At 47.8% G+C, this 26,976-nt stretch overlaps 9 protein-coding genes across 10 annotated transcripts; 4 read left to right on the top strand and 5 right to left on the bottom strand.

Moving 5' to 3' along the window:
* Window positions 1–303: 303 nt before the first annotated feature.
* On the bottom strand, window positions 304–1,890 carry FOXG_03207 (cytochrome P450 oxidoreductase; the record flags this gene model as incomplete). Its single annotated transcript, XM_018380812.1, has 1 exon — window positions 304–1,890. One exon carries the CDS (start codon window positions 1,888–1,890, stop codon window positions 304–306), a length of 1,587 nt encoding a protein of 528 aa, XP_018237174.1.
* A 519-nt stretch (window positions 1,891–2,409) lies between these two features.
* FOXG_03206 (NADPH-ferrihemoprotein reductase) lies at window positions 2,410–4,945 on the top strand. Its single transcript, XM_018380811.1, has 2 exons — window positions 2,410–2,808; window positions 2,860–4,945. Exons 1-2 carry the CDS (start codon window positions 2,563–2,565, stop codon window positions 4,738–4,740), a joined length of 2,127 nt encoding a protein of 708 aa, XP_018237173.1. The 5' UTR covers window positions 2,410–2,562; the 3' UTR covers window positions 4,741–4,945.
* Window positions 4,946–6,440: 1,495 nt separating this feature from the next.
* On the bottom strand, window positions 6,441–7,889 carry FOXG_03205 (uncharacterized protein; the record flags this gene model as incomplete). The annotated part of the gene is made up of 7 exons (XM_018380810.1): window positions 6,441–6,888; window positions 6,937–7,083; window positions 7,143–7,197; window positions 7,245–7,381; window positions 7,430–7,601; window positions 7,660–7,687; window positions 7,737–7,889. 7 exons carry the CDS (start codon window positions 7,887–7,889, stop codon window positions 6,462–6,464), a joined length of 1,119 nt encoding a protein of 372 aa, XP_018237172.1. The 3' UTR covers window positions 6,441–6,461.
* An 822-nt stretch (window positions 7,890–8,711) lies between these two features.
* On the bottom strand, window positions 8,712–8,987 carry FOXG_18508 (uncharacterized protein; the record flags this gene model as incomplete). The annotated part of the gene is made up of 2 exons (XM_018398613.1): window positions 8,712–8,928; window positions 8,971–8,987. The coding sequence occupies 2 exons, from the start codon at window positions 8,985–8,987 to the stop codon at window positions 8,712–8,714; spliced, it is 234 nt and encodes a 77-aa protein (XP_018237171.1).
* Window positions 8,988–9,571: 584 nt separating this feature from the next.
* On the top strand, window positions 9,572–11,792 carry FOXG_03204 (uncharacterized protein). Its single transcript, XM_018380809.1, has 5 exons — window positions 9,572–9,669; window positions 9,734–9,853; window positions 9,910–10,057; window positions 10,112–10,180; window positions 10,277–11,792. Exons 1-5 carry the CDS (start codon window positions 9,626–9,628, stop codon window positions 11,639–11,641), a joined length of 1,746 nt encoding a protein of 581 aa, XP_018237170.1. The 5' UTR covers window positions 9,572–9,625; the 3' UTR covers window positions 11,642–11,792.
* A 1,021-nt stretch (window positions 11,793–12,813) lies between these two features.
* On the bottom strand, window positions 12,814–14,530 carry FOXG_03203 (uncharacterized protein). The gene is made up of 5 exons (XM_018380808.1): window positions 14,302–14,530; window positions 14,154–14,173; window positions 13,941–14,048; window positions 13,416–13,888; window positions 12,814–13,358 (listed from the first exon to the last, which is right to left on the bottom strand). Exons 1-5 carry the CDS (start codon window positions 14,495–14,497, stop codon window positions 12,935–12,937), a joined length of 1,221 nt encoding a protein of 406 aa, XP_018237169.1. The 5' UTR covers window positions 14,498–14,530; the 3' UTR covers window positions 12,814–12,934.
* Window positions 14,531–16,347: 1,817 nt separating this feature from the next.
* Window positions 16,348–18,938, top strand: FOXG_03202 (uncharacterized protein). Of its 2 annotated transcripts, XM_018380806.1 has the most exons (8): window positions 16,348–16,510; window positions 16,636–16,997; window positions 17,142–17,279; window positions 17,336–17,462; window positions 17,520–17,634; window positions 17,682–17,754; window positions 17,806–17,901; window positions 17,954–18,938. In XM_018380806.1, the coding sequence occupies exons 2-8, from the start codon at window positions 16,926–16,928 to the stop codon at window positions 18,848–18,850; spliced, it is 1,518 nt and encodes a 505-aa protein (XP_018237167.1). In that variant the 5' UTR covers window positions 16,348–16,510; window positions 16,636–16,925; the 3' UTR covers window positions 18,851–18,938. The 2 variants fall into 2 exon arrangements, with proteins under 2 accessions (XP_018237167.1, XP_018237168.1); XM_018380807.1 differs by lacking the exons at window positions 16,348–16,510; window positions 16,636–16,997 and having other exon boundaries at window positions 17,094–17,279.
* A 470-nt stretch (window positions 18,939–19,408) lies between these two features.
* Window positions 19,409–23,164, bottom strand: FOXG_03201 (uncharacterized protein; the record flags this gene model as incomplete). The annotated part of the gene is made up of 4 exons (XM_018380805.1): window positions 19,409–19,797; window positions 20,063–22,090; window positions 22,203–22,991; window positions 23,083–23,164. The coding sequence occupies 4 exons, from the start codon at window positions 23,162–23,164 to the stop codon at window positions 19,409–19,411; spliced, it is 3,288 nt and encodes a 1,095-aa protein (XP_018237166.1).
* Window positions 23,165–23,448: 284 nt separating this feature from the next.
* Window positions 23,449–26,643, top strand: FOXG_03200 (uncharacterized protein). The gene is made up of 2 exons (XM_018380804.1): window positions 23,449–24,763; window positions 24,823–26,643. The coding sequence occupies exon 2, from the start codon at window positions 24,891–24,893 to the stop codon at window positions 26,406–26,408; it is 1,518 nt and encodes a 505-aa protein (XP_018237165.1). The 5' UTR covers window positions 23,449–24,763; window positions 24,823–24,890; the 3' UTR covers window positions 26,409–26,643.
* The last annotated feature ends 333 nt before the right edge of the window (window positions 26,644–26,976 follow it).

The following is a 26,976-nucleotide window of genomic DNA, read 5'->3' as shown; positions in this document are numbered from 1 at the left end:
TAGGATATTCTAAGGGAATATTATCCTAAGGGTGCCTAAATTTTGTAAATCAGGATAGGTTTTACATGGTTTAGACAATCTTAGGACAATATCCTCTAAGAAACTTATCTCTTTATGTTGGCACGGGGTTAATCTGGGCTAAACAGTGCCTGTATCTGCTGATTTTGGAGATCGGGACCTCACTGTAACACTTGTGCGGACTTCACCCCGACATGGAGACCTTTCCTCTTGCGTTGGTCAAATGATCTCGAATTTGACTGGTTTGATCTACGAACCAAGTCCAAAGTCATTATTACGTTTATTCTAATTGCCCTTTTCGTCAACTTCTTCCACACCCAAGTCTCGACGCCAAACCTTGAGGGGCATAGGGCCAGGAGCAAGATTCATCGCCTCTCTGCGTTCTGGTTCCCACTCTGGATAAGGCAATGCCCACTCATACCTATGCACAACACTAGCCAATAGTACAGTTTGCTCAAGATAACTGATATTTCGGCCGATGCAGCCGCGGGCTCCGGCACTGAAGGCGATAAAATATGGCTGCAAGTCCTTGCCCTTCTCTCCGAGCCATCTCTCCGGAGCGTATGACTCAGGATCGGGAAAGACTTGAGGGTCTCTGTGTGTGACATACGCCGAGATAGACACCGTAGTATCTCCAGGGATATAATCACCGAGAATATTCCAGCCTTCAGGGGGTGTACGGCGAGGAAGACCAAAAGTCGTTGGCGGTGTGATGCGAAGAGATTCGTCTAAGCAGGCTCGAAGGTAGGGAAGATGCTTGACTTTATCGTAGGGAGCAACGATCTCTTCAGGATCAAGAACAGAGTCAACTTCTTCTCGAAGCTTCGCCATGCAAGACGGGTTCTTCAGAAGCCAATACATGACGTTGTTCATCGCGATAGCAGTGGTATCAGAGCCAGCATTCATCATGATGGAAACTTCAGCGACAATCTCTCCCCACTCAAGACCAGGAGGATTGGCCTCGCTGTGGTCCATGAGAGCTTGGAAGAAATCAGGCAGTCTCTCGCCATTCTTATATCGCTCAAGACGCTGTGTTGCGCGATGATACACAATATCGTTCCAGCCTTCGTTGAGGTGCCACCACTGGCGGAAATCTTTTGAGAACCACTTGGACACTTCAACATTGAAGTTGTACCACTTCTCAGTCCAGGCGAGAATAGACTGAGCACGGGCTGTTGAGTGAAGACACTCTCGGAAGTTGACTTCGTGGATAGTTCCATCCATACGCTCGGCTTTCACGCGATCATGGCCTTGGTCAAGAAAACCGAGACGCTCGCTAAGGCCAATATCTGCTATGGCGTCGAGGGTGAAGAAGTTGGTAAATGCACGGTAATCGAAGTTGAGATCTCTAGGGTCGGGCCGTGTGAAGCCTTCTTTGAGTGGCAGAGTACAAGCAGCATCGGCAGCGCGGATGAAACGCTCTGCCTTATCGGCCACTTTAAACTCCCAGTTTTCAAGATTCTTCAAGGCATATGCAGCAGAAAGGGCACGGCGCTTTCTAGCATGATCGGCCTTGTCGATGACATCGGCTAAGTGATAGTGGCTGCCAGCAAGAGTCTCGTAGAACTCTCCCTTGGTGCATTTTGTGCCATGTCCATAGATATCCTTGATGGCTTGGATGGAGCCATAGGATAGAGAATTTGGGCCAGTGCGGATCACGGGATGGGTCTTGTGCATCTCATACAGAGTACGGGAGCGGAAACCCTTGGCTGCTTCGCGGACAAAAGGGATATTGGTTATTCCCGCCAGGGGGTGGAAGTTGGGGTACCGCCGGAGACCTTTGGCATCGCGAAGATATGTGTAGATGGGGTAGAGGGCGAAATACGTGAGGAGACATACTGCTGTAAAGACAGATACAACTTGTGCGTACATGATGAGAGATTGTGATGTAGAGTCTTTGATAGAGATTGATGAGCCCAGAAGAGACGAGTTATATTGTATTGAAATAGTCTATTCCATGTGTCTGTGTTCATCACCCCAGGGCCATTCTTGCATCGTCAAAGTTGACTTGCCATAACTGATACAAGAAAGAAATACTCTGAGAAAGGCAACTTCGAGGCAATTGCTCTAGAAGCATGAGAGCTCTTCTGGCCTCATTCAGCCACCCCCGTCCTCAACCCCATCCCAATCAAGAACATGAGTGCGGGGAAGACAAATGGGGAAATATACTGAACCAGGTAACGCCTTGAATCTAGATTTCATCGTCTCGTCTCGTCTTCCCCGTGTCTTCATCCCCGCACATCTCGTCACCATGAAGTGGCTCCTTTGCCCAAATAGGAAATTTTCCCCATCCAGAACTGTAAGTCTAGGTAAAAGTCCCCGCGGTCGTTGGATAACCTCTACGCTAGTCCCCACGTTTTCGCTGGAGACTCTTTGATCTAAGTGGGATGGGCGATAGAGTCTGTTGATTTCCTAGGATAGAAAGAAATTCCGCGGATGAAGCAAAGACAAAAGATTATGAATATGAATATCAATCCTTCGTCTCCTCGCTTCAGAGACTCAAGCAAACTGTTGTCTCGTTTCTAGTATAGTCTTTAGCAAATCATGTCTAACGCCTTTGCAACAGAAGCCTTTAACCGGCTCTCCCAGCTGGGACCACCTCAGACAATCGCCGATATGGCTGCCCTGGGTACAGTTGGTATTGCATCGGCAGCATATCTTCTCCGCGGCATTGTCTGGGATAAGCCAGATCCTTATCATCATATCTGGTTCGAACGGATGGGATCAAAAGACGGTGCTTCTTCAGGGCCGAAAGCAACTCGCGATATTGCAAAAAAGATGGAAGAAGCTGTAAGTTTTCTCGGATAATGACAAGGGATTGATATACTCACAGATTATTAGGGTAAAGATGTTGTCATATTTTGGGGTTCACAGTCGGGTACGGCAGAGATGTTTGCCAACAGACTCTCAAAAGAATGCCATCTGCGCTTCGGTCTTCAGACCCTCTGCGCTGACCTATGCGACTACGACCCTGAGTCCATCGTCAATCTTCCTCAAAGTAAACTCGCCATTTTCATCATCTCGACATACGGAGAAGGTGATCCAAGTGACAACACAGCTGCATTCTGGGAGTGGCTTCACAAGAATCCTGATGTTCAGCTGCCAAACCTGCGATACATGGCCTTCGGTCTAGGCAACACCAGCTATCGATACTATAATCGTGTTATCGATGTTGTTGCTGATTTCCTTGACAAGGCTGGTGCACAGAGGTTGATGTCTGTGGCTAAGGCCAACGATGCTCAGGGTGGCACAGAAGAGGACTTCCTCTCCTGGAAGGACGATCTGTATACTCACTTTCAGACCAAAATGGGCTATGAAGAGCGAGACATCCCATATGAGCCAAGCATTCAGCTCGTAGAGGATGAATCTCTTGACATCATGGATCTCAACCTTGGCGAGCCTATTCAGAACCGAAGCGGACCAGCAAAGATTGTCAAGCAGTACTCTCCTATCCGACCTTTGACGGTCCAGTCATCCCACGAGCTTTATACATCTCCTGGGCGAAATTGCCTTCATATGGAGCTCGATATTTCAGATCATCCTGAGCTTCGATACCGAACTGGTGACCATCTTGCCGTCTATCCTATTAATCCTGATCACGAGATACAACTTCTCCTCAAGGCTCTTGATCTTGAAGACCGAGCTGAGAAGCCTCTTCTTGTTCAACCCCTCGAAGAAGGCGTATCAATCAAGATCCCCAGTCCTACTTCTGCACTGGCCCTCTTCCGGCACTACCTCGAGATCTCAGCTCCTGTATCTCGAGAAACTGTCGGCCAACTTGCAAGATTTGCACCTTCAGCAGAGGTTGCTCAGAACCTGACAACTCTGGGCAAGAGTAAAGAGGCGTATGCTGAATATATCGCCAACCACCATATTACTCTGGGTCGCCTTCTGACTCTTGTTGCCCCTGGGTCTATTTGGGACAAGCTTCCACTATCTTACGTCGTTGAGACTTTACCGACCTCACAGCCGCGCTACTACTCCATCTCGTCATCGAGCACAGTTTCTGCACGAAAGCTTTCGATTACCTGCGGTATTGATAACTCGCCTCTTCAACAAGACCCAGGCAGGTCCATCCGAGGTGTCACAACTAATTACCTCTACGCTCTTGGGAATTCTCTTAATGGTGACAGCAAGCAACCCGAGATTGGACCCGACGCTCCTACATACGCTTTGTCTGGTCCCGGCGATGCTCTAAAAGGCCACAAAGTCTTTGCTTGTCTACGCCGATCGAACTTCAAACTTCCAACAATGAGCTCAACGCCACTCGTCATGATCGGTGCTGGTACTGGTCTCGCTCCTTTCCGCGGGTTTATTCTTGAACGAGCACGTCTCAAATCTGTAGGAAAGCCCATTGGAAAGATGATTCTATTTTTCGGATGCCGTGCCCCTAATCAAGACTATCTCTATCGGGATGAACTCGCCGAGGTTTCGAAAGAACTGCAAGGCAGTCTTGAGATCGTTACTGCGTTCTCCCGTGCAGATGGACAGCCAAAGAAGTACGTTCAAGATAAAGTTGAGGAGAGGAAGAAAGATGTATGTGATCTTCTTCGAGATGGCGCGAGTATCTACTTCTGCGGTCGAGCTTCAATGGCTAGAGAAGTTGGCAACGTGGTGGAAGATTCAATGAAGTCGCAGAATAATTGGAGTGATGCTGAAGCTAGGAGCTGGGCTGAAGCGGCAAAGAAGGGAAATAAGTGGCTTGAGGATGTCTGGGGTTGAGCTCGTGTGAGTAAGGCGATGCAGATATGAAATGGCGTTTTGTTAAACGGAGCATGCCATGGTTTGATTACCTGTTTTTTTTTTTTTTTTTTACTTAGGTTTGAACAGCTAGCTGTATGCAGAATGATATATTTGATTTCCTTTCCTTATGATAGACTTATGCTATATATTCTAAGCTTAGGCTTTCTAATCCTAAACTTATGACAATATTTATTATGTTTATGATATTGATATCCTAAGCAACGATGGGTTATAAACCCGCTTCCTCCTAATATCTAGTTGAGCAGATATGTATTTTCGTCTCTTGAGCTTCAGATTCACAATCAAGAGCTTATGAAACATAACTAACTGGTAGTCTGAAAGTGAGGCCGAGACTAGTGTTAGTGAAGCCATTTATTAGAAGGCCGCTGCCCGGACCACCATAAGGGCCTTACAGCGTCTGCTTTAACCTCACGGGGAGACGCGAGATAGTCTGCATTGGGCTTGTATCTCAACAATTTTGAGCGATATACAACAGCCTCGTGATTGCCAGCATCCTGTATCCGACCATCAAAGGCACTACTCAGCATAAGTCAGAGATGAGCAACACGATACCCCTCAACATGAACCTACAACTTGTGTTTTAGCTCTTGAGTCAGACATGAGAAACATCATGATCTTTGTCAAAGCTAGTCCTAACTTTATGCCACCAAACCTTGAGAATCTAGTCTATGAACTACCTGGTGACCAATTCCAATAAGAGCCACGAAACCACAGACTTGAGCTGCCAAGAGCCATGATTTGCAACTAGTGCCTTAGTAATGGCATTTGTTCTTGGACATGACTTGTTGGATACCCACCGGCTTAAGCCCTACTCTTCCGAAGAAGTTGAGGGCCCATGAACTGGATACCAGATCTGGAACTGTCAAATAATCTAATGCCGATTGATAACATCTGCCAACACATTAATATCGCCTCACTAATTGATCTCTTTCTGCATGTCTTAGTTATTGCTTCTGCGATCAGATCTCGTATTGCTTGGCATATCCCAACCCCTCGGGCAAAAGGAAAACCGAATCTGTCAATGTCTGTCAATGTTACCAGGCAGCCAGGTACATAATCCTCAGGGGTTACTGATCCTAGCAGGGGAGGGTATATGAACCTCTGCAGGAGGATTCGGCCTGGAAACGTACCTTTGCCTCGGAGACCGGATGTCACTAAACTCAATCATGTGTCAAGAGTGATCTTCGAGCCGGGCGTAACGCGGCAAAAGCTCCTCAATGTCAATCAGGGGTTGTTTCATTTACGTAGTCGGCGGTAATTAGACGGTTTAGGATACGACTAATACAACCTCAAAGACCGTGCTTAGGCAGCGCTAATTCGTTAGTTACCGGTAGTCCAGCTACCGAGACAGGGCAACGCCACCTGTAGATTCAGATTCAGCACGGCCAATTTCTGGACCTGACGTTGTTGGAATAGTTTGCTGCTGCCGCTAGCTTAGCCATTGGCTTGGGTACCTGAAGCTGAAGATATGAGCAATTTCGCGGCAGGCAAAGCTTTATACCGTAATTTGAGAGTTGCAATGCTATCAATTTGAACCTCTGATTAGACTTTTGCGTGTGTTAAACAGTTGTTGAGTGCTGAGTGTTGGATATCTTGGTCTATTACATTAATTACATGTGCTTCTTACACCTCCTTTCTTAGATATTGCCTTTTCCCTGTAACTCCATAATTCAAATTCTCTAGACATCCAGTGTAGACTTTCCAGGAGTAACTTCGTAGGTTCTAGTAACCATAATACCATCCTGGTTATCACTCTGTCCACTTGTTGTGCTGCCAGCCCGGACCTCGGGCTTGCTGTATCCCACAAACTCTGGCTTCCCAACAATATGTTCCTCGCTCGAATTGTCGTCGAGTTGTGTCATGTATTTTTGATGTCGGTTCGCAGAAATACCACCAGAGATACCCGATCCGCCGATTGTTCCAAGTGGGTGGCCGTGTTTGTTGATGTAGCTGCTCGTTCCCTTGTCCCGACTGCTTCCCTTGCTCGACACGAGCCATCGAGAAGCTGAGAATAAAGGCTTGATGGCAGCGGCGTTCACTGCAATTATTGCCACGAAGGTTTCGCGGATTGCCCAGATGGTTGATGTGTTGATGCCTTGGATGTCCCTGGGTTGTTAGCAAGATATCAAGAACCGTGCCTCGAGGGGGACTAACTGTAGCGAGAAGACACATCTCAAGAGTGTTGCGACCATGATAAAAACACCAGAACAAAGGAGAACGCCAATCATCAACTTTCTCTTGATGGTGAGCTTTACAGTCCATAGTAGAGGGACTGGGATGGAAACAATAGCGATGTCGGTTCTGTGTTTGCAAGTTAGATTGAGGCTCATCGTTCAAACACTCAGACAACGGTAACGTACACGATATTAAGCACTACCAGAGTAAGGTAATTCGCTACGGCGAGGGTGCAAGTGTCTACTCCTGTTAGAGTCGGAGATCGGTTCAATCGGGATGATACTTACCACCGGGATTAGGATAAACTTGCCAGTTCTTGTGAACAGGCGTACAATGGCCCCAAATAGCTGCCATTACTGCTATGTAAGCAATAACTGTTCCGAATTGTGTCCAAATAACAATCTTTCTCTGCCAGAGACCAAGTCTAGAACTCCATTAGCATATATCAATGGTGGATCGAGAATCTGCGTACGTCATGCGGCTGTACAAGCAAAGCATCACTCCTTTGAGAGTAAATATTAGAGTCACGTAAAAGTTCCATCCTGCCAGGAGACATTTTGATCCAAACTCGCGCTTGGCTATCTCTGCAGCTGACATCTTGGCGCCCATCTCGTCGGTAACGCCAATGTTGGTGCCAGATTGTCCTATTGTAGGGTTAGTGATCCTTCTAGTTGAACCAACATAATCTGTAGGTGTTTTTACCGATGAGTTCTAACATTACCAACTCGCACTATATCTATCAGCAAGGATGACTTGGTAAAGAGAGTGCAGCGACATACCGTCCAAAAGACAAGTGCTGCAAGAGCAAAGTAGTCATCACCTTGATACCCCTTGAAGCCAACTGTTTTCCATCTTGCAAAGTATCGTAAAAACAAGACAAGTGTGCCAAGACCATATTCAGTCCAGGCCTCAGTCTGAAATGGTGTTGCCATTTTTTTTTTTTAATGATGGAAAGCTTCAGCTTGCAAGAGTTGCCTAATAGAATCGAGACAACAGATGCAGGCCAGGAGTGACAGCTTCGGGGAATGGAGATGGAGATGGAGATAGCAGGCCTAGCTGGCATATGTAGGTACGATATGTGACTTATGAAGTTGACGTGAACTAGCAGATGCAGATGCAGGATCTGACGCCCCCTTTTGGCCGAGTGTAGGAGGCATTGACCATTTCGTGGCTCACTTAAGGATTGACGGTGTCGTAGGAGGAGTGCTACCTTGTCAGGATACTGGGTATAGTGGGCCAGGGAGACTTGGCAACCCTGATGCATGACTTGGGATATGTTGATGAGCATTCATATTGTTCAACTCGTACAGTCATCCAGTATATCCTTGAGGTCTTGTTGATCTCTACGGCACAGTCATATACGAGTCAGTTTGGCTCCGCCAAGCCGTTCAAGCTCTTCTATTGAAGAAGAACTTGCGAGTCCTTCTTTTCTTTTCTTCTGCTACAGAAAAGAACATGGTTGATGCATATGCAGGTCCACAGTCTCATAGAACCCCGGCCTCTGTTGTTGGTTGGTCAGTAACATTCCCAAGACAAGGCAGACCTGGTCATAACTCGAGGCCCTTGACCAAGATGATCATAGTGTGTCTGTGGGGATAAATTAGAACGGTCAACGGTGAGTTTCTAGTGTCTACAAGGCTAATCACTCGTCCTATCTATTGGTAAAAGCCAGTGCTAACGTCGTTGGCTACCAGACTCCAGGCACTTGTTAGAGGCAAAACTTTACAACGTTGCTGCCAAGCCCCTAGCTGCCCCTAGCTCTGCCCCGCTAGAACAGACTCAACAGCAATTTCAGCATCTCTAGCGGCCAATCCTCTCCACTGATGTCCTTTAGCCGCGGTGATCTGCAGCGGGAGTGGAACTAGTTCCGCCCCGCCCAAGCTAAACGTCGTCAGGGCTTCTAGGTCCTTGGCCCAGTATGAGACATCATCTTCAGCAGTGCGATACTTCCTGTTGCCTGTTCTCTTGCAGCTACATGGTTGTACCCTGCTAGACTCACATATGTACACTCACCCAGCTCCAAGCTCCATCCGCGGAACGCGTTGGAATAAGGGGACAAGGAGACTTGGACCCGGCGTTTCTCGTTCCTCCTTCTCTGATGCAAAGTCCTTGCACTGCAACGTCGGACCCGTAGGGAAATCTTTGAATAACGCGGAGACATCCCCGATTGGATGCTCCAGAAGAGTTGAGGGCTCCAGGTTGCGTCGACATATCAGACAGCGGGGTAAATGCCTCTCAGAGAAACTCCCTCTATCTCTTTGAGCTATGTCTTTGAGTATGAACCCACAATTTGGTGCATAAGGTGTAGCCATATTCATGCTGTTGGTTCAACTGAGACTATTCAGGGTCCTTGTCAAAAACCAGGATCTGAAAGCACAACACATCAGAACAGTAACACCTGAACCTCTCAACTGTCTTTATTAGGAATGGTATGATGGACCTAATGCTTAGCTGCTACATAACCGGAATCCTCCTGTTGTTTGAGTGACAAGGTTTCCGAATTTCCGGTCCTGAATGGCTCGATAGTACAGCCTTCATGATAGTGGACCTCGGGTAATACTATGTATATAAGTAACAGAGGCGCTACTGGCATGAGGTTGGTTTCTCCGTTAATACTTTTCTCTCATATCTTTGACAGATTGTTTCTTCTGTAAACAAACGAACAAACATGGCTGCTGCTCCAGACTCTACTTACGACTTCATCATCTGCGGGTAAGTTCCGCACTCATAAGGTTCAACCCTAAGACTATTATTGGTTAACTAACCTCATTTATAGTGGTGGCACGTCAGGCTGCGTTGTGGCAGCACGCCTCGCTGAGGATCCTAATGTCAAGGTTCTCGTTCTAGAGGCTGGTCCCCATAATGAGCATCTTGAGAACGTTCACATGGTTGGAGGGTAATTACCCCTGCTCCTGTAGCTGTTTGCAGACATTGACTAACGCATTGTTTTAGTTGGTCTAATAACTTCGACAAAGAGACAGACTGGAATGTCGTCTCTATACCTGGCCCTGGAGTCAACAACCGCTCTGTGAAGCTTAGCCGAGGCAAGTTCCTTGGTGGCTCTTCTGGTTGTAATGGCACTCTTATGGTTAAGGGAATGGTAAGTTCCAATGCTTGTCGTGAGTAATTGGTACTAGGCTCTAACCCCGTGTAGAAACAAGATTATGATGACTGGAACCTGCCCGGTTGGAGTGGTGATGAGATGTTCAAGTATATGCTCAAGGTATGTACTTAACCTATATCCTCAGCACGTGAAAGGGCGGCATCTCAACGTTCCTCTTGATGCAATTCTTCAGAGACAACTATTGACTTCTTATAGGCTGAGAACTTTCACACAAAAGATTGGTTCAAGGAGACCAAGGGCGCCCACGGCTATGAAGGCCATGTCCACACCGAGCCTCATGACTTGGCTCCTATCTCCAACTTGATCGGAGAATCCATGGTATCGAAGGGTCTCCCTCTTGACCACGACATGTTCTCTGCTGGCTCGAACCCCCACGGATGCGGTCACTCTGTCAGAACAGTTCACCAAGGCCTTCGTACCACCAGCGCAGACTTCATCACTAAGCAGAAACCTAGAGATAACCTACACCTCATGGTCGAGACCCATGTTGACAAGGTTATCATTGAGAAAGATGGCCAGGGAGAGTTGAAGGCCACTGGTGTTCGAGGAGTCAAGGCCGATGGATCGGTCGTTGAGCTCAAGGCCTCTAGAGAGGTTATAATATCTTCTGGTGCTTACTGTTCACCCAACGTCCTCAACCGATCAGGTATCGGTGCAAAGGTCGAGTTGGAGCAGCACGGTATCACCACTCTTGTCGATCTTCCCGGCGTTGGAAAGAACCTCCAGGATCACTTGATTGTCTTCATGTTCTACGAGACTGACAAGGAGGGGCTCACCACTGATTCTCTAGTATACCACGGTAACGCGTTAGAAAAGGCCTACACCCAATGGAAGGAGGAGAAGAAGGGTCCTCTGACAGTATTCCCATTCGGAATCTTCGCCTACGCTCGCATGGATGAGCGTCTCGCCGACTCTAAGATCTGGAATGCAGCTCCTCGAAAAGAAGGCCGCGACCCTATGGGTCTTACTCCTAAGCAGCCCCAGATTGAGTTCTTCACAACTGAGTGCTATGGCGGCCCTAAGCAGTACGACCAATTCCCTATCGACAACAAACACGCTTTCAGTATGATCGCCGAGCTCTTCGCTCCCAAGTCCCGCGGCACCGTCACTCTCCGCGACGCCTCAGCGACGTCTGTCCCTGTCGTCGACTGCAACTACCTCTCTGACCCTCTCGACCTCGAGGTCCTCGCTGAAGCATGCGCATTTGGCAACGAGATTATCACCGAAGGTTCGGGTACCAAGGACATCGTCAAGGGTTCATGGCCCTCAGATCTTGTGCACCACAAGTACAAGACGCGCGAGGACTGGAAGGAATACGTCAAGGATAACGCTACGACTTGTTACCATGCCAGTGGATCGTGTGCCGCTGGCAAGAAGGATAACCCTATGGCTGTGGTGGATGAGAAGCTACAGGTCTATGGTGTTAAGGGGTTGAGAGTCGCAGATTGTTCGATAATGCCTACCGTGAACAATGGTCATACGCAGATGCCTGCTTATGGAATTGGTGAGAAGGCTGCTGATCTTATCAAGGAGAGATGGGCTCTGTCTGCGAAGTTGTAATAGTGGCGATGTATTGGTAGGAGGAACATAGCACATGCTTCATAGTCTAAAGCAAGTTACAAGCAAGTTACAAAAAAGAAAAATCAACCAAGTTTAGGATTTACTATAATCGACTCGTGCAAAGCTGGTCTATACTTCCTCTCACCCCTGACAGTACAATGACTAGAAGGGCAGAAATGTCAATTCTTGATGTTATTTACAAACTGCTATAAAAATCAGCATAACCTATACTTCTATCTTTCTTCATTGAGCCTATATCCGGCGGAGCCATTCGCGAGTCACCGTAGCAGGGGTCGCAATCCTTCGCCAAGATCTACGCGTTCCGCAGAGTAACATTGAGATCTTCCCCTGTACCTGGCTTTGAATTGTACGTAACCAAATTGCCTCCCCTCTCTTCCGAAAAAGCACTCACTGAAAATTCAGTGGGACATGGGTTCTAGAGAGGAAAAAGACAGGGCAGAAAACGGTGACGACTTTTTCTGTGCGAGGGTTTTCTTCTGACTAGGACCGAACCGCACGGATGCTGATCCCCAAGAGACGGCGTCTTCTAAAGCGGAAGGTGATTTTGTAGTGGGTTACCAGGCTTGGTTTGGTCAGGGGTGAAGATCAATCTGCCGCTTTCTTTGGGGCTCAATTTTGAGGTTGCAGTGACGCGACTCGGAGTTGCAATCTCTGATTGAATGGTGGTGGCAATCGTTCTAGAGAGACACTGAATCAACTCAGCCAAGCTGTTAGATCTTCAGACTCTTTATCGTTGGCTTAACATTGAGTCAGGTTGAAAGAAAGGCGCTGATCTTGAGCTTCTACGGAGCACATGTTCCGCAGAAAAGGTTGTCAACTCAGTTCGAAGTCATGGCGAAAGGAGAGGTGATGGCTGAGTCTGTGTTGTTGAAGTTCTGTTTAGAACATCATCCTTCAAGACTACATGTGAGAGCTTTCACTAGCTATTGTCAAATGTGCGGCAGTTGACATCTTAGTGCTCTGTAGTGGCATACAATACTGTACCCAAGTTAACTTTAGTAGTAACTAAGTCACGGATAGTCATACCACCAACGGGAACTAGTTCTACGTTATCTATCAACCCAACTTGACAGACGCAATTGACGTACAACGGTTTCCATGTGTTTAGTGATATTCAATATTATCGTCTGCTGGAATTCAGCCGGGCAGAGTCTTGAGACAAAACAAATCATTACTAAAGTGGTATCTAAAACGAAAGTTCCTTTCCATACGATTATTGTTAATGCAATCCCCGAGACCTTATCAACTCCCACGCCTTTCCCATTATCGATATCATAGTGATCGTTCATACTCCACCGTCACCGTCTTCGTCTGCACAATGGCTGGCTTGATCGTTCCCCCAACGATCCCCTTCTCAGAATCACTATCGATCCAACCCGTTACCTCTTCGCTCTGACCAACGCTGGTATTGTGTCCCACGCGTCCATTGATGGGGCCTAGAGCAAAGTTATCGGGCATAGGGTTCTCATCGCCATCGAATTGTGAATATTGTGTTCGGTCACGGCGTCCCTGGGAAGAGGGGGCAAATGGTCGACTCGGCGGCTTGGATCCTGTATCTGGCTTGCCATATTTTGACGATTTCCCTGTTTTGCTGCCATATCGTGACTCGCCGATGAGTTTGGGAGCAACATGTTTGAAGAACTTGCGGAGCGTCGGCATCGTCGCACAGGTAATGATCAGGTTCGCTTCGACGATACTGGAGGCATGTTAGTTATAACGCTCTGCTAGGCTATCGGAGAGAAGAGATCCATACATCCAAATCGAAGGAAAAGCGATAACCCAAGTTAAGTCCATTGATTTAAGCATTCCTGGCAAGAGAGAGACCCGCACGATCGATGTGACGACCGTCAAAGATCCAATAGTAAAGATGCCCATCAAACCAATCTTCTGCTTGAAGGGCATCTGGAGTTGTAAAACCATTGGCAATGGTAGTATGAATAGGATAACATCGCTGATGATGTTGGTTATCGCGGTCGCGATATACAGCCCGGGTCTGTTGATACATTTGCCTTCTGTGATTGTAACATCCCAGTTCATAGCAATAGGATGGCAGGCAAACATCACAGCGAAGAATATTCCAATGGTATATCCGCTGATGAACACAGCGGTTGACCAAACTGAGATCTTGAACCATCGTTGAGGAGAGAGTCGGAAGTAGAACATGAGGAGAGCGAGTTTGGCTAGGGAACCACAGAGGACATAGATGAATGCAGCGAGATAGACATCCTACTGTTGTTAATATCTTGTGACAACTGCTGTGTGACTGTGAGAGACTTACCATTAGGTAAATGTTGAAGGTCTCAATGGAGGCTTCCCAGGCATGTACTCCTCCAGCGCCAGAAGCAAACATGTGAAGGCAAAGACTGATGGTGACCAAGGCCAATATCTAATTTTGCAGTCAGCTTTTGTCGATATAGACGCCTGTTCGCGGAACCTATGAAGCCATCGTTTCCAATGAGACATAATGGCTCGTGGCTGCGAATATACTTACATATGAAAATATGAGTAAAACTATCCAATGTTAGCACAATTCATGACTTCGATCTGTCATCTCCATGCAGATCCGCCACGATTGAGTTTGCAGGGTCGAACAAACAACAAAACAACAAACAGATAGAAAACGGCATGTCAAAACTTACCATCGTCAAACTGCAAGCCACCTGCAAGAAATAGCTTGACATACATCCTCTGGCAGAAGAAAAGAAAGCTCACAGCCATTCCGAACCCCGCCACAAAGTATGCTTCTGTCACTCCCTGTCTCTGTGGGTTGTCGAAGTTGACCACATAGCCCTCAGGCGGTGGCAGAAGCACCATTACTCCATCTATCAGAGGCATTTTGACATGGAGGTTTGTTGGAAGAACTGAAGGCTCAGTCTGGGGAAGGTCTCGGGTAGAAAAAGGATGGCTGACGGAACTCGGAACGATCTGAAGCAAGAGATGGAGACTAGCTGATGTGCCACTTAAGGATCAACGCGCAGCTGTCACTCGTTTCCCCTCAAAGGATGCTACAGCTTCTGACGGCAGGGGTAACTATATATCACTGCGGTTCTCGCTTCCTCAGAGGTATACGTGATAGGCTCAAGAGGTTCTGCTAAACGATGCTGCTTTGACGATTTATTACAGGGGACATGCAGGTCATACAGCAGAGAATATTCAGTTGAATATTCACAGAAAGAACTTAACAGAACCAATCACTTCACTCGCTGTGACCGTAGCCGGGTGTTTTGGCCTAGAAGACGAGAGTTACCGAAGAACTCGCCTGAAGCCAAGAGATCCGTGTGCCAGGCACCGCAACCCAGACGCGGTATAGGGCATGCCGATCCGGCCGACAAGCGCAGGTGGTATGATTTCCTGACGGTCAGTGTGCTCGATATCATCGCGATACCCCAGGGCCATTTGTTAGACAGGCCCTGAAGTGGTAAAGAGGGCCGGCTGTAGGACCTTTGCATTTCGCCAAGAGGTCGGGTAGAGTCAATGTAACTCCTGGGCCGGATCTTCAGTACGGAATTGGAATGTGTTTATAGTAGTGTTTTGTTAAGACGGCAATGCCGTTTATGCGTTTGAGGGTTCGCTGTGGCCATGCTTCGGATTGTTGCAGAGGTGTTTTGGTGCCCTGTTGATGGAGATGGGCATCAAGGTGTCTTTTGTCGTGATCCTTTTGATTGTGATCAGATCGGATCATCTCATGCATGGCTAGTCATGCAGGCACTAGAAGACAAGGATAATTCATGATCAACCATCGTGAGTCTGGAAGTTGAAAAGTTTGACAAGGCCGAGTAGTCAACGGTGAAGATTGTTATCTATTAAACTGCCATTCTTATATCATATAGCTGTATCTACTCCGAGCGAGATTGAATCGTATGTTTCTCTGTAAATGGCCGATTTGAAGGATCATGAGGATCAGGTCTAGATGCACGGGAACTCAACATTAACAGCAGAACCAAGGATGACCCTGCCCGTCTATACCAGGGCCTGGTATCTGCAAGGGACAAAGAACTGTTACAGGAATGTAGCTCGTTACACTTTGCATCATAACCAATCCTTCTCACCGATCTTTGATTCAGTTCGCAGCAATCTCACATGGCAGCCTCGTCTATCTCCAACAGAGCCAATGAGACATCTTCTGTCATTGTGAACAGACCTGCGGAATTAAAGTGCCCCTGGGACCTGTCATATGCGGACATAATACGGAAAATCACCAAATACACGTGGAGTTTTTCATGACGATCAGTATCTGATAGAGACAGGTGAACAAACACTAAGTGGGCTGGCCGACTACCGTAAAATGGGGTTCTTCGGTTGCGCGGATCACACCTGAACGGAGAATAAACTGTAGCGCATAAACTATAGAGAAAGAAAAAATCTCGAATGGTTATAGAGGTTTCAATAATGGTTCGAGGTGAGAACCTATTCCTTGACCGAAATCCTTATGCAACGGTACTTGCGAATAAGGTTAAGAATAGACAACCCTGTTTGAACCCTGCTTCTTCACCAATTCCAATCCCTGCACCGATTACTGTGGGGAAATAGGAGGATTCATGAGCCGTGCATCTCCTCAATCATATCCCCGTTCAAACAAGGGTCCCCATACTAGTCTCGTCGAAAAGACGGGGATTTACAGCCAACCGCATCAGAGGTCGGATTTGGACCGAGGTAGGCGAGGCTTTCAAGACTTAGATATTGATGTTCAAGAGCTCTGATGCAATGCAGAAAATTGACAAGGTATAATCCAAGACAATGGTCCTCATTGTCAAGGATATTCCACGTGTATCGGAGTGCAACTGTGACAAGCTGCAGCTCAATCTTGAAGCCTCACAGACCTCCAGTGCTACGTAGTAACAATACGCAGTATGTGCTTCCTCATTCTGACCCTGTCTCCGGGTTGACGTGCTCATCTACGGTATCTCCTGGCATATCGGTGGAACCCATCCCAGCAACAGCTGTGCTGACTCTTCTACCCTTACGCTCCCAAGCTGCCACTAAACCACAACGAACATTACAAGACAGCATTAGGATAATGCCTACTCTCCGGCCCCTCTCTCGCCCGAGCATCGCCCCGTCTCCTATTACCGAAGATAGGAGATCAACTAGTTCAGCTGAGGGGCGAGTAGTTCGTTTAATAACAAGACGATCTTCCTCGTCCGTGAACTGTAGATCGTTGCCTTTCTTCTTGTTTTGATAGAGCATATCATCTTTGTTCTATCATCGAGGGTATCCTTTCTCGTCTTGCCATTCTTTTGAGATATACGTTACAGTTACAACCATGAAGCTTGGTGTGTTGGCTACTGGTGCCGCCTATGGCACCACAATGCTTCCTTCTAGCCCTCAGCAGTGTGTAAGTCATGTCTCGAGTCAACCCCTCGTCGATCGACAATTCCTGATACACATTTAACCTGCATCTCGTTCTCTTATCCCGCCACACTGAGAAACTGTTCTTATCTCTTCTATTACCTGCATAATGGCTAACGTCGCATCAAAGTGCACTGCTCTGCTGAAGGAGGCTGGTCTCTCCGACCTTGTCGTCACAAAGAACCAGTCACTTTACAATGAACGAATCGACTCCTACTGGTCGGTCAGTGCTGCCTTGCATCCTGACTGCATGGTATTGCCCAAGACGGTACGTAATTCGATTTGATGCGTCATTCCAACCTTGAGTTCTGACATGGTCCATAGCCCGATGATGTCTCAAAGGTCATGAAGGTCATCACCAAGAACCAATGCAAGTTCGGTATTCGCGGTGGCGGCCATGGCAACTTTAAATTATCCAACTCTGTTGAGGAGGGTATTACAATCGACTTCGGTAAGTTATAGGCGGCGTACCTAGTTATTTCATGACGATTCATGCTAAGAACTGCAGGTTTCATGAATGGGACATCGTATGACGAAGAAAAGAACGTCGTGAGTGTGGGACCTGGTGGCCATTGGCAAGATGTCTACGACACTCTTATCCCATATGGTCTTGCCGTCGCTGGGTATGTCTATATATCCCAAGTCTTCTCCTATTACTGACGCCCTATAGTGGTCGTGCCGGAACTGTCGGTGTTGGTGGTTTCGTAACAGGTGGAGGAAATTCCTTCTACTCTGCGTCTCATGTAAGTGATGGAAACACAGAAAGTACCCCCAACATCAACTCACATGTATAGGGAATGGCTTGTGATACAGTGGCGGGTTGGCAGCTCGTCCTCGCCAATGGTGAGATCGTTAATGCTAATGCTGAAGAGAATGCCGATCTCTGGCAGGTGAGTATCTCCATATTACAGCATTGAAATCAGCCATATTGACGTCAATTAGGCCATGAAAGGTGGCTCTGGAAACTTGGGTCTGATCACAAGAATAGACATGTACCCCATTGAGTTTGTCGACCGCAGCAACCCTTCCATCTGGGGTGGTAACCTTCTCTACAAGCCTGAGTCAGGCCCTGCAGTCATCGATGCACTCATTGATTTCACCGCCAACGTGCCCAAGGACGAAAACTCTAGCAGCATCGTTTACTGGGCTTATCTTCCCGCCTTAGCTGGTGGCACTATTCTCAACGCGGCTATAGAGAACACCAAGGGTGTGGTCAAGCCCCCTGCTTTCGACAGCTTCTATGCCATCCCTGATATTCAGGGTGACACTACTGTCACTGAAAAGCTTAGTAAGGTCACCAAGGATCTCGGTTCAGGCCAGCCTCCTCACTTCCGCAATGTCTGGTTCACAAGCTCCTTCAAGCCAAATGCTGAACTCCTGAACTATGTCGTTGAGAAGTACGACGAACTCAACCAGGCCCTCGAAGCTCTCATGCCCAGTGCCGAGTCAGAGCTCAATACACTCTGCATGTTCCAACCCATCACTAAGTCCATCGCCGAGAAGGGTGTTAAGAATGGCGGCAATGTCATGGGTCTAGACAAGTATACAGAGGACGGAGATGGTATCATGTTCCTCCTCACCTGGGCTGCCAAGGGTGAGGCAAGCGAGGAGGCTGCTTTCCCTCTCCTCAAGGCTTATATGGACGACATCGAGACTAAGGCAAAGGATATGGACGCTTGGTGGGCTTGGAAGTTTATCAACTATGCTCATCTCACACAAGATCCTCTGGCGACTGTTGGAGATGAGGCTCTTGCTAAGCTTCGTGCTGCCAGCAAGAAGTACGATCCTCAGGGTGTCTTCCAGAAGCTCCGATCTTCTGGTGTCAAGATTCCTTTTTAATCAGAATACTATATAGATAAGCATTAGAGGAATTATAGACTGTATGAATATTTGAATCGTATAGATCTCTAGTCAAGTGTGTGAAGACGTTCATCAACGTACCTGATACTAATTTGATCTTGGCGAGATTTTTGTAAGATGAAAATAGTCCAAATGATATTACTACACTCCATAACTATGTCCCTGTTACAATACTTGACTGACTTATGGTGAGAGTACTAGAATACTCGGTAGTAAGAATGCTGGGATTTAGGCGCTTCTCAAGGGAGGAGGTAAGAAAACTTAGGACCTCGATCCTATATAACAGAAAGACTTGGGTAAGTTTATTATATCTTAGCAGGCCTTTAGACCGGTTCACTCTAGCACCTTGATTTAGTTTTAGAGCTTTTCTTACTCCCTGAGGATTATCTTGTTATTGTAATATTTTATATAGTATTGAGGTCAACCGAAATGAGATGAGGGTTCCACGTTTCTCTTCCGCAAAAGTCTATTATCAGCGATTCTCATGCGGCGTAATACTCAAAAGAGTTGAGCCGTGCATGGTTCAGATGGTCCCTCTCAGTTCCTAACAATCTCCTCGCCGCCAAACCAAGTTCGAATAAGAGGCCAGTAGGTGTAGTGCAAATAAGCATCAACAGAGGCAACGACTGCGAGGCCTGCCAAGACATATCGACGATTCTGAGGAGAGGCATTCCTCCATTTCTCAACCAAGCTGGTAGACTTCCGGACATTGGGAGCGACGGTGCTTTTCATGGCTGTTGAGCTTGAGATGTACCTGCGAGCAGCTTGGCTGGCAGAGGTGGAGAGGCGGGTGGTGATGGTGATGGTGGGCAACATGATATTTTGTGGTGGTCTAATTGAAGGATTTCGGTTGGGGTTTGTATAAGTAAGTTCGGTCGCGCATGTGATTGAATTGTTTTTATCGAATTCTTCTTGCTGTTTTTTTTCTATTCTACCAGAGTTGACAAACAGTCTATATATACTCTCAAGTGATATAACCCAAATACCAAATTCCGTTATGCTTAACCATAATGCCTAACGATCCCCACAACGCCTCGCTCAAACATAGCAGGCATTACTTCGAACCATCACAAATGATCTCATCGCATCAGCCACCTGGTCGCTTCGGTCGATTAATCGTCAGCGGTTTGAATGGTTTACGCAATCGATCCATTGAAGGCGCCGGCCCCAGACCAACTGGGCGTCTCACACCTCCATTAGGTTTTACAGACATGAATGTTGTCGCATGAAGACTTGAAGCAGGCTTGTTAGGCAATGCTTCTTCCTCGTCCTTTTTGTTCTCCTCTTCAGGCTCTTTTCTTGACGGCGGTCGCGGTGGTGAACTAGAGAAACAGGAGTAAGGCCTTCGAGAACCGGCGTCTACCTTTGGAACATTTGGTTTTGATAGAGGTCGTGCAGAAGGAAGTTTATGTTTTGCCAGCTCTGGATCGATCAATGGCTTTTGTGGCTCGGGCCCTGTTGGTAGTCTCACTGGCATACCATTCTGCCGTGACAAAGCAGACTGGTATCGCACCTGTGCAAAGGACCTGGACTGCTGCTGCTGCTGCGGTAGAGGCTGAGGTTCGGGTGGAGGTCGAGGAGCATCTCTTCCATGGTTAAGCCAACCAAGCATACTCTTCTGCCCAACGCCTCTTTTCGTCGATCCCTTCTTTGGCCCTGGTTTTGAGCTTGCTGGTTGTGCTGCGGCTGCTGCTGCGGCTGCGGCATCTAGGGCAACTCTATGAGCTCCAGCGGTTGTGAACCCGGGTAAAGCAGAAACAGTGAAATCAGATGATTGTTCCATTGTTGTGGCATATTCTCTCTGCCAGGGAAGCTCATCTGTTTCATCGTAGGAGGTGACCGGGTGCGCCGTACGCTGGCGCTTGGGTGCCCGAGAGTAATGCCGGCCAGTCTCCTCGTCGTATCTATCGACGTTCTTTGGATCGACAGGATCAACAGGAAACCCGTCATCTTCAACTGAGAACATAGGAGGGAGTCTTCCGAATATTGCCTTCTCACCTGGGGCCTCTCGTCCCAAGATTTTAGCAACGCCCTCTACAACTGCTCGATCGAATGATGGCCCCTTCTTGGCGAAGACCTTGGATGCAAAAGGAGAGACAAACGGTGAGAGTTCAACCTTGCTGCTCATCCCTTGAGAACCGTAGAGTGGGCAGCTTAGGTACAATAGCGCTTGGGCTCGTGTCATTGCCACATATAGGAGACGTCGTTCCTCATCTGTGTCTTCCGATCTTGAATGAGGTATTGACCCAGTATAGACGGAGGGCACGAAAACAACAGGCCACTCCAGCCCTTTCGCTGCGTGAATGGTCGATATAGTGATCAGCGATTTCTGGTCTTTTGTGTCGCCTTTGTTCTGTGCGTCCGATGCCAATGATACGTTGGCCAGGAACCGGCCTAGCATATCATCCTCTCTCACTTGATCCATATTCTCGATTTCAGGAAGTGCTTCTTCTTCTGGTCCGCCAAAATCTCTCATAAAATCGCTAACCAGATTAACAAACTCTTGAACGTTGGCCCATCGCTGTTCATGTTCTTCTGTGTATTCTTCCTCCAGATACTTCTTGAAATCAAGATGACCAATCAGTTGCTCTATCAAGTTGACCAGAGTGACAGGGCTGCTCTGACTAATTTGATCGGCTTCTTTTCGTAAGCTCGAGATGGTCCGGATGAGTTCTGTATTGAGCTTTTGCTCCATCTTTGGTCTGATATTGGTGTTTGCTTTACGATTGCCTTTACAGTGCTTGAGAATCAAAGACCAGAGGCTCATGTTGGTCTGCTCCGCCTCTTCAAGAAGAGATTTGATTGTTGCTTCTCCTATACCTCTTCTTGGCACATTGATGATCCTGGCCAGCGCATCGTTGTTGTCAGGCTGGCTCACTACACGGAGGTAATCTATCAAGACTTTAATTTCCTTTCGTTCATAGAATTTATGGCCTCCGATCATTCGGTATGCGACACCGGCTTTCCCCAGAGCTGATTCGATGTGTCGAGAAAGCGCAGCTGATCTCAGAAGAATTGCGACATCTTCAAAATTGAGCATATCTCCGAACATCATGATAACTCGCTTGATCTCAGAAACGATCCATTCGCCTTCAGACGACGAACTCTTCAGTGTTCTGAGAACCGGTCGCGCTCCCTTAGTGTGGACTGGCAGTAACACTTTCTGGTATCGCTTTTTGTCTTGTTGAATCAACGTCTCTGTCTCAACAAGGGCTAGCACTGTCATGAGCGACAGTGAAGATCGCTGTGCGAAGACCCCAACACGGTCTCGCTACATCCTTCGTAATACAAGCCAGAGCAAATCTCAACAATCTCCACCTTGAACGCCAACCGTAGATACTCTGATCAGGATCGCCTACAATCGTGATTCGCTGGCGTGCTTGGGCGAATAACTTCATCAGCTCATATTGAATGCCGTTTGTATCCTGGTACTCGTCGATAAGGACAGTCTGGACGTTGGAAACGCAAGCTGGGTGATCTCTCAACAGTTCGACACATTTGACCAGGAGATCATCATAGTCCAGCAAATTTGACCTTTTTAGTTGAGCTTGATACTCTTCATAGCATGTCCTTAGCGCCGGGTTCTCCTTTTTGCCTTTCTGCGTTGGAGCCGTGGCGGCATTTGGTCCCTTCGCTTTCTCTTTACTGATCCATGACCTCGCATGTAGCGGCTCAATACCAAGTTCCAGCCTCTTGCAGATTCTCTGGATGATCGCCCTCGAATCTCCATCGTCTGCAATTCCAAACTTCGAGTCTAGTCCGATGCGATTTCCGTATATAGACAAATATCTTCGGGCAATCGAGTGAAACGTTCCAAGCACAATCTTCTTTTCGAATTCCTCGCCTAGAGATTTTCCTATACGCTCTTTCATTTCTCTGGCGGCTTTGACAGTAAAAGTTGCGACGATCACGTCGGCAGGTCGATAGCCAACTCTTTGAATCAGCCATACTACTCGTGAGGTAAGAGTATGAGTCTTTCCACTACCGGGGCCAGCTAGAATTGCGACAGTCGATGCGGATGAAGTAACAGCTCGGCGTTGCGCCTCGTTCAACGACTGAAGAATCGCATCTTGTGTGGTCGAAGTGGGCATGCTGGGTACGTGGACGAATCCACGATTTGCTGTCGATTGGTCGAGGAGAATAGTATCATCGAAAATTCTATACCCATGCGAGATTGCTCGAATGGGATTACGGCGTGGTATTTTAGCCACCGGAGTCGCTGGTGATGTCTTCTTTTCGATCGAGGGGCTTTCGCGTTGATGAGAAGCAGACATCGCGCGACGCGATGTACATTTTCGCGATGTCACGTGCAGTGCAACGCCTCTATGAGGTTGTAGGGTGGGTAGGACCAAAACATCATGAAGTAACATTTTACGTTCTGATATTATTATTGATTTCAATCAAGTACCTACTTTGTTCCTGTCTGACGGTTTATTGAGGATTCTTGTCCATCACTCACACATTTGCTCCTCACGTTTTTAAAGAGAATATTGTGCTTATGATGCTGGTCTTGCCCATAAATTCAATATCCTTCAGAATCATAACGAATTCCTATATTGATTCTATCAATGGGCAAAGCATTATGCCTGCGTGTCACATGCTCATTCTTCAGCTCTGTCAGATCTCGTTATCATCTTGGTCACATCCCCTTTACGCTAAGGCTTCCCCCGTCACTATCACTGTCACGATATGCCACATCAATCACCGCTAAAGAGTGACAAACAAAAGTCCAATGCTACGGTGATGTCCCACCCTGAGAGTTTTGTGGGACACCGTTGGCATTGTTACTCGAAAAGGTCGAACCCTTTGAAACATAATATTTCTATGGGTGCTGTGAAACATTGCAGTCTGTTTAACAGTCAGGGACGCATCTATGATTGCATAGCTGATATGAACCGCCCAATTCCCCTGCACAGATGCTCACCGCACAGCGCCTGTTTTACATCTGTAACAAAACCCAACATGGTCCTGAATTATGATTGTCACGTCTCCAGTCAGCAATCACCAACCATATCACCAAAGTCACTTGTGCAGGGTAGCATGAAGCTATAGTCGTGCGATAGTAGTGCGACTTTACACAATAGGCGCCGTGACAGGTCTTTCTATTCGAGGGGATCGACACGAACATCACTAGCAATGCCGAGCTACCTAACGTCACACGAAGACGAGCATCCCATTCGAAGACTTTGGCACATCACATGAGAGGAAGAGTGGGAAATTCCACATGGTTCAGGGCCCGACAGCCTGGATGATGCAGGCAACACACACAATTGGGCCTCAAAGTGCCCCCCACTGACTAGACTGCATCGTCTATGCCGTTAGTTGAGTGATTGAAGAGTATCGTCACCAATCGCTGGGTCAATGGTTGTTGGTTTGACCCCGCAGATCCAGGAACGTGTGAGTCGGACAAGACCTCTCTTGTGATGGCGAAAAGCAAGGATCGCCCCGCCCCGCTTGGGACCCTTCAACGGCAGAAACGAGACAACCACAGAGAAGCTTAAAGCGAGAAAACATTGCAGTGCATCCCGGCATCTAGGATTCCAGAGCCAGCGATAGGTTATGGATGTGGGTATTGGTGGTTGGTAGTGAGAGCTAATGGCCAATCAGACAATGGCACACTATATCGCTCAGCGGTTAGCCATCCAACCACAGCTCGGAGATGGCCTCGTCACACTTGGGCCCTCACATATCGCCTGCAACCACTCTGTTGCCATCACCAAGGGTATCGAGCTATTCTCAGACGTATTCTCATGCATTCGGCCGCTATTCGACGACCGCCAGTTGACTGGCGTTGTCTGCTCAGCGACTCAGCGTCCAGCCCTGGATAGCTCAGCGGCTAACGCAGAGTGATAGACGATCATGACCCAGCCCGCTATATACCCCGTTGAGACCGCAAGTTCCCTCTTCCGTGCATGATGTTCTTCTCTAGTGTTTCGTCTCATCGTGTTCAGGAGGTCACATCGCACAAGCTGGCTCCTCCATAAAGAATAAGTGTCTCGCCTTGACCTCGTTTCCCACGATGCTTCTCGAGGGTGCTCGCTACTCACTACAACTCGGTCTACTTCTGCCTCTGTCACTCATTACAACAGCTCAGCCTGAGCCTGTTCTATCTTCGATACTCCAAGCCCGGGACACAGATAAGCCTTTACCAGGAGGACCAATTGACACAACCTATCTGCCAGCCCAGATTGGTGGTATAATCGGAGCATACGCTGTATCATTGGTGCTGGTCGCCATAACACTGCTTGCCCTATCAAAGAAGCGACGCGAACATATTGCAGCTGGACTTGACGAGGTCGACTTTGAAGTACGGAAAGATATCGTCAGTCCCGACTTTCCTCCAACAGCTGTACCTACATCTCTGAATATCATCACGGACACCGAATTTGTCAAACCGAGCTTCCAGGACTCGCACGAAGGAAATCCATACATCTATCCATCGCCGGCTTCAAGTATTGGAGCCCCCGGAACTAATCCTTTTGTCGATCCCCGTGTTGTGGCAGTAGACAGACTCATGGCTCAATCTCAGCTTGAAGACATGTACAAGCATGTCCTGGAGCATGAGGATGCAAAGAAGCGAGGAGTTGTTTACGATGTTCCTCTTCCTCCCACTGCTCACCACCAACCACGCCCTTCAGCCTCGGCTTCCGTACTCTCTCTGAAATCTTCGACATCCTCGCCATCGAAGAAGGAGAGGAGCAAGCCAGCAACACTCAACCTTTCTGCTTCTCGCGAGGAGAAGAGCCAGTCAAGGACCTCCTCATTTCTCTCAGCGCTACGATCACCAAAGAAGAAGCAGATGAAGGGCATGAGCATCTCATCGCCTCTCATGACCCCTCAATCGGGTGAATTTCCTCGCTATGAAGGACAGGAGATGAGCGCGATTCCTCCCCGGCATTATGCTCCGGCTGCTCCTCCTCCGGTCCCTACTAATCAGGTCCCGTATGGTTCACCGGCCCTCCCGCCCAAGACCCATGCGTCGCTTCCGACCCCGGACATCTCGCCCGAGAGTGTTTTGAGCATCGATGAACGTATCGGAAGTCAACTTCCTTATCCTGGCCACGCCCGTACCGTATCGCATGCACCCAGCGAGCGTGATCCCGAGTCAGCAACTTCGGAACACTCTCAAGTACCACTGGTCGGCCTGCCATCGTCTCCCAAGCCCGGTTCAAGGTTCCCGTCTCTTCCCGCGTCACCCAAGCCTGGCCAGACATTCCACCGTGCCAACGCACCTTCAGCTGTGCGAACTGGTGGTTCTCTGCCATTGCGTGCCTACGAGCCTGCCATGGTTTCACCAAATACCATTGCGCAGACTACCAAGCAGACTGTGTTCGAGAGGAAAGGACCACTATCACCAAGCGGAGCAATGACTCCGCATACAGCTGGTGCAGTGCCTTATTCGCCTTATCAGCCCTTCACGCCATGCATGCCTGTGACACCTTCGCTTGTAACCAGGGAGGATCGGAAGAGAATGAAACGCATGGTACCTAAGACACCGACATTGGAGATGGTTCAGAGTTCGGATGATGTTTGGTAAACGAAATGATTGGAGTTTATGATTATTTAAAGGGGTCTACATTGCATTGTTTCCTTTGGTGTCGTTGATATCAAGACATAGGGGTCTTCTCAGTTGGGGTTTACAGTATTTGGTTAGAGCTGGCCCATGGGCTTGCGGGGATGTAGTAACGGCCGCAAGGACCAGAACATTACTATTTGCATAAAATATTCACCTGTATATCATTTGTTTCTACCAAATCGACTTACTTTATGAGTTTACGTTGTTTCCAAACCTGTAGCGTCACACAACAGACGCGGTGTTTTCCATCTAATGTTACGCAGGCGCTAATATCTAGTATCAACTCTACGATCTCAAGATCTTGAATCGCCAATCGGAACAATTAACAAGATGCATGTGATGATACTTAAAAAGCAACAAGCGTTAAAACTAGAGGGTAACGCAAGGTTGATCGTTTGATCATCGGGATGGATTGGGGATAGTTAGGAGGAGGATTTAATATTGAGATCAGGATCATTTGGTGGCGGCGGGGACCATCTGAGAAGCGAGGATAGTGGCTCAGGAGCTGAAAGCTGAGTCCAAGACATGC

Source organism: Fusarium oxysporum, chromosome 8, assembly GCF_000149955.1.
Source record: "Fusarium oxysporum f. sp. lycopersici 4287 chromosome 8, whole genome shotgun sequence".
Lineage (NCBI taxonomy): Eukaryota > Fungi > Ascomycota > Sordariomycetes > Hypocreales > Nectriaceae > Fusarium > Fusarium oxysporum.
The sequence above is the reverse complement of the archived record's forward strand: the minus strand, read 5'-3'. Positions and strand labels throughout refer to the sequence as shown.